The 9,846-nt window shown below is 51.0% G+C and overlaps 1 protein-coding gene across 1 annotated transcript in view; it reads right to left on the minus strand.

Annotated features, from left to right (window-relative positions):
- Positions 1–9,518, minus strand: part of EPHA1 (EPH receptor A1) — a 40,670-nt gene extending 31,152 nt beyond the window's left edge. The window contains exons 1-2 of the mRNA XM_064155830.1: positions 9,196–9,518; positions 5,685–5,752 (exon numbers count right to left, since the gene is read on the minus strand). Of these exons, the coding sequence (XP_064011900.1) occupies positions 5,685–5,752; positions 9,196–9,280 (153 nt within the window). The 5' untranslated portion in view covers positions 9,281–9,518. The remainder of the gene's footprint in view (positions 1–5,684; positions 5,753–9,195) is intronic.
- Between the last annotated feature and the right edge of the window lie 328 nt (positions 9,519–9,846).

Here is a 9,846-nt window from a genome sequence, read left to right on the forward strand (position 1 = left end):
ATGCCAATCACTCTCTCTGTGATGAGCTTCCTCCTAACATCCAGCCTAGACCTCCCCCGGCACAACTTGAGACTGTGTCCCCTTCTTCTGTTGCTGGTTGCCTGGGAGAAGAGGCCAACCCCCACCTGGCTACAGCCTCCCTTCAGGTAGTTGTAGACAGCAATGAGGTCACCCCTGAGCCTCCTCTTCTCTAGGCTAAACACCCCCAGCTCCCTCAGCCTCTCCTCACAGGGCTGTGCTCCAGGCCCCTCACCAGCTTTGTTGCCCTTCTCTGGACACGTTCCAGCACCTCAACATCTCTCTTGAACTGAGGAGCCCAGAACTGGACTCAGCACTCGAGGTGTGGCCTGACCAGTGCTGAGTACAGGGGCAGAATAACCTCCCTTGTCCTACTGGCCACACCATTCCTGATGCAGGCCAGGATGCCATTGGCTCTCTTGGCCACCTGGGCACACTGCTGGCTCATCTTCAGCTACTATCTATCAGTACCCCCAGGTCCCTTTCCTCCTGACTGCTTTCCAGCTACTCTGTCTCCAGCCTGTAGTGCTGCTTGGGGTTTTTGTGGCCAAAGTGCAGAACCCTGCACTTGGCCTTGTTAAATGTCACCCACTGGCCTCTGCCCACCTATCCAGCCTGTCCAGGTCCCTCTGCAGGGCTCTCCTACCTTCCAACAGATCCACACCTGCTCCTAGCTTAGTGTCACCTGCAAACTTACTGATGCTGGACTCAATGCCCTCGTCCAGATCATCAATAAAGACATTGAACAGAACTTCGGTATTGAACCTAAACATTCTATCTAGCTTCAAACTAGCACAAGTTTCCACAGCTGCAGTCACATTACTGACAAAGCACACAGCTCCCAAGGTTGGTTTCACACCACACTGTACATGCACAGGAGACACTGTAATGGAAGTAATTTTTAAATGTCTTTGCAAGCAAAGGGCTCTGGTGTGGTGTGAGCTGTGGTTTTATTTGGTGGGTTAAGCATACTTCCAATATTGACAAAGAACCTGGGAAAGGAGTCTGGTGGTGATGGGCAAGACTTGTAGAGGTTCTTTTTAAAGCTGGATCAGGTGGAATCTCACAGAGAGACAGGGTAATTGTGTCTTCTCTTTAAGATGATCAAAGCTGCCTGAAGAAGCTTCAGGAGACAGCAGTATGAAAGTCACAGCGAGGAGCTGGCAGGCTTCAGGACAGGTATAGAAAAGGCAGGAACTAGGCCTCAGAAGCAATGGAAATAACATTCCCAGAAATCAGAGGAAATTGGCACATTTATCTGCAGCTCTGCCTCTGAGGTGGGAAGAGTCACACTTCAAAGCATAGGTCCATCCAGCAAGGGCACAGCAGGAAACAAAAGACAAAGCCTTTCCTTTATGGCCTGCCTGCCTACAAACTCAGCAGGACTTTGGCTGGTATTATAATATAAATTGGTTTGTTTGTTTATTTTAAATACCCTGAGAGTCCTCCTCAAAGAGCATGCTACAGGCAGACTCCTCTCAAAGCTCCAGCTGACTTGCGGTGCCTTTGTGAGGACATGGTGGAACTGGAGTGAATTGCCCAGGGAAGTCAGGCTGGAAAAGGCTGTGAGCAAGCTGATCTAGTGGAGAATGTCCCTGCTAACCGCAGTGGGGGCTGGACTGGATGCCCTGTGGAGGTCCCTTCCAATCCAAACCATTCTGTGATTCCATGAATTCTGGAATCAGTTGAAGTAGCAAGGCTGTGGATGCGTCATGGAAAGCCTTAAAGAAATGTTAGAGCAAGTCAATTGTGGACTCCTGACACCTTCCCAGTGACCATCATTAGTTCTTTGATGTATGCAGAAAAGATGGGAATCTACCATCAGTACTGCCATGCACCTCCCCATGCCCAGCTGGTACTGGTGTCTGAAAACTTCAAAGATGAAAAAAAATTATCCAAACAATTGTTAGATGATGGGGGATGGGGGCCTGACCACTGAACAATCACACATGGCAAGCCACTGCAGCCACTGTCATTGGCTAGAAGCGAGGGGGAAAAGGCAGAATTCTGCCTCCAACCTTCCCTGAGCTATGACTCAGAGGCCATGTCCATATAAAGCATGAAAATTCTACACAGCAAATTCCTCCCCAGTGTGATAAGCACTTTGACACCAGTCCAGCTCACACATGGAAGACCGCTGGCATCGGAGGGAAGGCACAAGCAGCAGTATTGCATGAGATCACAGAATCCTAGAATGGTTTGGGTTGGAAGGGACCTCCAAAGGTCATCCAGTCCAACTCCCCTGCAGTCAGCAGGGACATCCTCTACTAGAGCAGCTTGTTCACAGCCTTGTCCAGCCTCACCTTGAGTATCTCTAGGGAAGGGGCCTCAACTCCCCCCCTGAGCAACCTGTTGCAGTGCTGCAGCACCCTCATGGTGCAGAACTTGTTCCTAACATCCAATCTAAATCTGCTCTTCTCTCATTTCAAACCATTGTCCCTTGTCCTGTCCCTGCAGGCCTTTGCAAACAGTTCCTCTGCAGCCTTCTTGTAACCCCTTTCAGGTCCTGGCAGGTTGCCCTAAGGACTCCCTGGAGCCTTCTCTTCTGCAGGCTGAAAAACCCCAGCTCCTTCAGCCTGTCTTCGTACAGCCTTCAACTCTGAATGCAGTACAGCTCAGCTGTTCCCAGCCTGCCAGTGACAATGCTAGTCAGACTGTGCAGTATTGATCTTAGCTCCTGTGCTAGTTTGAAGCTAGCTAGAATGTTTTGGTGAGAAGAACTAGATCATAGGCTGTGAAAGGAAAACAGTGGTGATGTCCACTTCCCTCAGAAGCCTCGCTGAGGAGTTTGGGAAGAAGAAATGAAAACATTAGATAACACTCTTGCCGGTTTTCTCTCACTCTGCCTCGGGCTGCTGACTGAGCTGCATCTCTCTAACACACCCTCCACTCACATTTGCTTCTCAACCTCTTGGCTGAACCTCTATTCTTCTTTAGGACTGGGGTAAGGTTGAGAGGGGCAGGGGGAAGGTGCAGGGGTGGTTGAGAGCCTCTCCTGGGGACTCAGGTTTTTGGGAGGGGAGTTGTGTTTCTGTATTACCTTTTACCTTGTCTATTTCTGTCTATAACTGTATGTACTGTAAATATCTGCTTGTATCTTGTGCTAGCTGTAAATAAAGAGCTTCATTCATATTCCCAGAGCCGGCTGAGGCTATTCTGGGTGATTTTTAAAGTGGGGGGGGGGCAGGTAACACCCAAACCATCACAGCTCCTTTGTGACAAAGCTCCTCTGAATAGTTCTCAGCTCTCTTTTAAAGACATTTCCTTCTTCGCTTTGGAAAAAGGTTTCAGAAGCAGTTGCCCAAAGTTGTAACTCCAAGAGAATTCACTATTGTTCCCTTTTTGCTTATGGCAAGCAATTTGTCAGCCTTCCACTTAACAGGGACTGGGAAGTGATGTAATGAGATAAATCCCTGCATCATCAGAAGTCAAAGAATCTATTCTTCATCTACTGTTCATCAACAGATGAACATCTGTTCATTTATCAGTTCAGATTGCTCTCAGGCCATGTTTTCCAGCACCTTCCACAATTCCCACTTCCAGCTACTATATTTGAAAGACAGGTATTTTAAGAAGCAGCTATAGCACAAGCAGGAGGCCTGGCCAAGTCCTAGCACCACTGTGAACCTGCTGTGCAAACAGCAGACACAGTCCTAGAGGGTTTGTCTGATTTATGTTAGCTTATCTGAGACTTCTCAGCAGGTTTCCCCATCTGTCTGAAAGAGGCAGACTGCATCCTGAGAATGCCTGCAGCCTAGATCTGCCTTAGAGTTACCAGACAGCTGATGGGGACAACAAAGGCAACAGTGGGCAAAATATGCTCTACTTATATGCATTACTAGGGCACCTCTTTTGAGTAGAGTATACTAATACCAACAATAACAACCAAAGCAGCTGTACTAATGAAACAAAAGCCAGTTATGCCCATACAGGAGAACCTCACTGGCCAGCTCCAGTTCACCCAGCAACAATAACAGCAGTAGGAGAAGGATAGGGTGAATTCATAGAAGGATTAAGTTGGAAGGGACCTTAAAGATCATCCAGTTCCAACATACTGCCATGGGCAAGGACACCTCTCACTAGGCCAGGTTGCTGAAGGCCACATCCAACCTGGCCTTGAACACCTCCAGGGCTCATGACCTCCCTCCAGGACATTCATGACCCCCACCCCAGGCAACCTGTTCCAGTGTCTCACCACTCTCATTGGAAAGAATTTCTTCCTGATCTCCAGCCTCAATCTGCCCTCCTCAAGCTTCAGTCCATTCCCTCTTGCCCTATCACTACAAGCCCTTGGTCAAAACTGCCTTCTGGGGTTTCTTGTAGGCCCCCTTCAAGTACTGGAAGGCTGCTTTAAGGAGCCTTCTCTTCTTTGGACTGAACAGTCCCAACTCTCTCAGCCTGTGCCCATAGGGGAGGTTCTCCAGCCCTTTGATCATCTTGGTGGCCTCTTCTGGACACACTCCAGCAGCTCCTTGTCCCTCTTACATTGGGATCCCCAAAACCTGACACAGTGCTGCAGGTGAGGTCTCAGCAGAGCAGAGGGGCAGAATTATTTCCCTGTCCTGCTGGCCACATTTCTTTTTATACAGCCCAGGCTGGCCTTCTGAGCTGCAAGCCACAGCATATTACAAAGGAAGTTATGAAAATGAGTTAGGAACAGGTTGAACCCAGGTCTACTTTATAAGCAGCAAAGATAAAGACTGTTTCTTCCCTAGGAAAGACTGAGGCTTAGAAAGAGCATGGATGAGGAGCAGCTGGAACTATGCACTAACACAGCACTGCAGCAGTCCTTCAATTCCCTTCTCTTTGTGCCTGCCCTCCACCACTCCCACAGTCCAGCTGTGACAAAGGAAACCATCTTGGATAAGGTGGGTGGTGATGCTCCAAGGACTACTCAGCTGTACTTCACACAAAAGTACTTGGATAAAATTAGCTAAGGGCTCAGCTGTCTTTTTGGGTCAGATTTTGCAGTGGTTTCAGAAGAAAAAGATTTTGAAGCACTTCCATCAGCTCACTTTCACAGCCATGAAACCAAGTGAAATGCCTTTCTCATCAACTGTGTGGGCCAAATACAGCATTATGGCTGGGTGGAAAGTTCTAGAACCTTTCAACCCAGCCAGCAGGTCAGATTGTTGCCTCATGAGTTATTTCTTCTGCAAAGATAGAACACGTGTAACTGAATCATTCAGCGTAGCACTCGAGAGGAAAAAAACCAGAACCACCTTAAGCAAAGATTCTACATTCTTGAGAGCCCTGGAGACAGAAATACCTCTGCCATGGCTATCTGCCCAGGAATGGAGATGTCAGAAGTATTTGCAATGTATTAGAATGAAAAAATGGGTGATGATTTGATTTTTTTTCCCTTTCTCCAAGGTTTATTACTTCAGGTTAACAATAGATGTCAAGGACATGTTTAATCACTGAGCTACTGGATGTCAACTGATATCAGAACTACTACTGGAAGTTCATGAGGCATCAATCCTTATACTACTGGCCAGCGGGTGAGGAAGTAGCTGCAAGGTAGAGACACTTAAAGCATACACTGTTCAGGAGAGGGAGATGTGGAAGTCTGACCTCGGGAGACAGGGTGAAATTACAACTGGGATTATGGTTTTCCATCGTTGAGTACTCCCAGTGCCTCCCCATCTTTAAATGCGTGTACTCACCCCTACTTCTGGAGGGTCTGGAAGCCAGCCCAGTTCACCCTGTGCAGTGCTTGTGTCCAGCAGATCCACTGAAAAACAGAGCGGGGGCGGAATCATAGAATCAGCCAGGTTGGAAGAGACCTCCAAGATCATCCAGTCCAACCTAGCACCCAGCCCTGTCCAATCAACCAGACCATGGCACTAAGTGCCTCATCCAGGCTTTTCTTGAAGACCCCCAGGGACGGTGCCTCCACCACCTCCCTGGGCAGCCCATTCCAATGCCAATCACTCTCTCTGTGAAGAACTTCTTCCTAATATCCAGTCTATACCTACCCTGTCACAACTTGAGACTGTGTCCCCTTGTTCTATTGCCGGTTGCCTGGGAGAAGAAGCCACCCCCCACCTGGCTACAATGCCCCTTCAGGTAGTTGTAGACAGTAATAAGATCACCCCTGAGCCTCCTCTCTCCAGGCTAAACAGGCCCAGCTCCCTCAACCTCTCCTCATAGGATTTGTGCTCCAGGCCCCTCACCAGCTTTGTTGCCCTTCTCTGGACATGTTCCAGCACCTCAACATCCTTCTTGAATTGGAGTGATCCAACTCATAGCTCAGTGAATGGTTTCATCCTTGTTTTGCCACAGAAGACAAAGCCTGCACTGCCTCTCTCCATGTCTTTTGTGAACGTTCATTTTCCTAAAGCATGGCTAGAGGAAGCATGGGAAGACAGAAGACTGTGCAGCTAGCTGGGAGTTAAAGGGTTTTCCTCCTGTTTGGGACCCTCTCCCCTTCTATCATCCTCCAAAGTCACACCCACAGCATCTGAAAAATGCAGCCCTGGCAAAATGTTCAGCTTCCTACAGCTGCCCCAAAATGGGAACGGGAGGCTGAAGCCTATTGAAATGGAAACCCAGCATTAGCAGCTGAACAGGAAAGCATCAGACAAGATGGATGCAGAAGGCAGCAACTGAACAAATTACCAACACAAAAGATCAATCGGCCTCACCGAGAGGTGCTATTCAGTGCTAGAAACAGGAGGCAAGCAGAGGCAGCGGAAAGTGACAGGAATGACTGTCACAGTACCCAAAAGCCAGGAGACACGTCAGGTTTTCCAACTGCTGAGGCCTCTACCTCTGATCCAAGCTGCTCACTATTTGATGGTGGCCTAGAAATCGTTTCACCCTCTCCCCAGGACTCCAGGCACTGCCACCTCCTGCCCAACTGCCCTGCAAGGCTATCGGAAGCCCAGGCTGCTGCAGTCCCATGACAACGGAGCAATTCACCACTATTCGTCCTTAGCCCTCAGAGACATTGGAAAATGTGGGCAGAGTTTGCCCTCACGTCTTCATCTGAAGAGTTAAAAATGTATCACTTCGCAGGCAGACAGGGAGAGAGGAGCTGGGAGTCAATCTCACTGCTGCATGTGCACCTTCATAGCTTTGTCTGCCAGCACAGACTGCTGCTTTGGGTGCCCTTACTGCAGCCTCAGCTTGGGAACGTAGGAAACAGGAAAAATTCCTTGGGATTCCCTTCATGAGAGGTATATTCAGGAAAGAATATGGAGGTGAAGAGAAGGAGGGGGGGAATAGATGAATGACGTTCAAAGGACCAGATTCCCTCCGCCTCGTCTGACTGCTTTGGAAATACTGCTGCCAACTGCAGGTAATAAAGTGCAGATCAGCAAGAGTTCTGTGGAATGAGGAAGCAGGCTGCGGGCCCAGAATCAGAGATAAGAGGGATTGCACTGCTGTTCTCACCTCTGAAACACCTTTTCAGGATTTCGAGCAGGTAAAAGCAGGAATCCAGGTTCTGCAAGTTTGCAACATTCACAGTATGGTCATATGGCAAAACCTCCCTAGCCACAGACTCCCTGTCCAGACAAGGCTCCTCACTCACTTCCCTTCTGCTCTCAATCTCTCTATTTGAGATACTGTTCTTATGTTATTGGCTCCAAAAGCTCCCAGGGTGAGGTAGCCTGTCCTTCCAGAACCATCATCCAGATAACATCTATCCCACGCACTTCAGACCTAAAGCAGCCAGAGGGACTGCACGGCAGGTTCTAGCAGAGCAAGGGAGAAGAAACTCGGGAGCAGCCAGGATGGGAACCTTGCAGAACCGTGTGCCATGCCTCTGCATTGCCAGCAGCAGCTCCTTCAGCTGCACAGTGCCCATTGGAGGGGGCAAAGTCCACTCTCAAGAAGGAACTCTCAAAGTGAAATCCACAACACGGATTCTCCAAGGAAAGGAAGAACGAAGATTAGAAGAGCACAAGGACCACGAGTACTCAGGGGCCTCAGCAATTTGATCTACAGCCTTACTGCTAGGAGTGCCACATGACTGTCCAGCCACAAGGGAGGTCTCCCCGAAAAGAAGAAAGACTTCAGATAAGGGAAGACGCTAAGGAAATGAGCTGTTCACAGACAGACACATTAACGAAGAGTGGCTCACAGACACAGCCCGAACGCGATGTCTGAGATAGGGGAGAAGCTGGCAGCGAAGTCCATGAGTGCTGCTGCCAGCTACTGGTCACACACTTGGGAAAACCAGGGCTTGCCTGCCTGACACTAAGGCTTACCTAGGCTGGCCTTCCTCACGGGGTCTGCTACTGCCTTCACGGAGCTAGGTCCTTCATACAGGCGGGCATGTCAAGAATGCCTGAAAAGGGCACTCAGCCCCTGCAAAGTCTGAGGTGAGCCCGTGGCCGAACTGCTGGTTTGGACTAGGTGCTCTTGGTCACAAGTGAGCCTGAAGCAGCACCGGAGATGGCTGCCCTTGGGATGGAAAAAGCCTCTGCAAAACAGAGACTAGGAGGCTCTGGCAAGAATTAACTGCAGGAGAAGACCGAGAATGGGACAGAGACTCCTCACCTCGCCTGAAAATTCTCATTTCCCCAGCTGTTTCATAACCATTGTGCAACTGCCAACATGGAAGAAAACATCAGTACAGCAGATCAGACGGACTGAGATGAAGAGAGAAGGGAAGCACTCTGAAGAGAAGGGTGGAGGAGTAAGCTGTAAAGCCCAGCTCTCCCCGCCAGCAGCGGGGCAGGTGGCAGGGCCTGCCTCACCTTCCAGCGCTCCCGAAGAACGGCTGGGCTGGGCTCTTGCCCCTAAGGGTTAACTCCCAAGAGGGTTTCCCGAGGAAGCTGGGGGGGAACTTTGCGAGTCTGTGTTCAAACACGTTGCCTGCAACGCTTGCGTTTAAGACAGAGGCAGAAGTCTCCTGGATCACTGAGTTTTCTGAGGCATTTATGTTTCGACTGGAGCCGGTGGAGAGGGAGAGCAGGAATGTACCTGGGCTCACTTCACTGAGCCACCGAGGTCTGGATGGGGTTTGCGCTTGGCCCTCGTTCCTTAACACTGGCCTGCCCTCCCGAGACACTGCAGTCCCTCTCCAGCTGCCACTAGAGGGGTTGTGATGTCCCCGGTGCCCCACGCACGTGGGCCGGGCCCTGCTCCCTGCCTCTCGGAGGGGTCACAGCCTACCCGCCCAAGCCCCAGCCCCCAGGCAGAGGAACCAGCTGGTCTCACGCTTACCTTCTTTCCCGGGCACCTCGGGAGGAAAGAGAGCCCAAAAGAGAAGGAGCCCGAATGAAAGCTTGATCCTGCTCCTCAGCTCCATGCTGGCTGGAGACGGCGACTGGCTCCCAAGCCCTGCCTGCCTTCCCGGCTCAGGCCTCCGAGCCCCGGCTCCTGCGTGCAGTGCATGAACCTCTCCGGCAGCCTCCTGGCCGGGGCGCACGCATTGCAGAACCTCCCTGCCTGGCCCACAGCTATGATGAAAGATCAAGGCAAGTGGGTGGAGAAGCCTTACTGCCTTTACCTGTTTTAAAGGGGCTGGTCACAGACTTCCCATCTGGCAGGCAAATAAACCCACCTTAAAGGCAGCCACCTTTTTCCTGGGAGCCTCCCTCCGTGCACCTTTGCTCCACTCCCGTCAGAGGCTCCCGATTGCCACCTCCTGGGCAGCCCTCGCCACGGGCTCCGCTCCCGCCGCGCCGCAGCCGGCCCCGGGCAGCTGCCGGGGACTCACTCGGACAGGGCTGCAGGCGAGGGCTGCTGCCGGCCCCCTCGCACCCCCAGGGGCATAGGGGTGAGGTTTTAGGGTTGAAAAGTGCCCAGACGCTGCGTTAGGGACTGCTGGCTCCACCGCTCTCCGCGGCGAGGCGGGGAAACAGGGTCGGCCTG

This window comes from Pogoniulus pusillus, chromosome 15 (genome assembly GCF_015220805.1).
Source record: "Pogoniulus pusillus isolate bPogPus1 chromosome 15, bPogPus1.pri, whole genome shotgun sequence".
NCBI classification, from domain to species: domain Eukaryota; kingdom Metazoa; phylum Chordata; class Aves; order Piciformes; family Lybiidae; genus Pogoniulus; species Pogoniulus pusillus.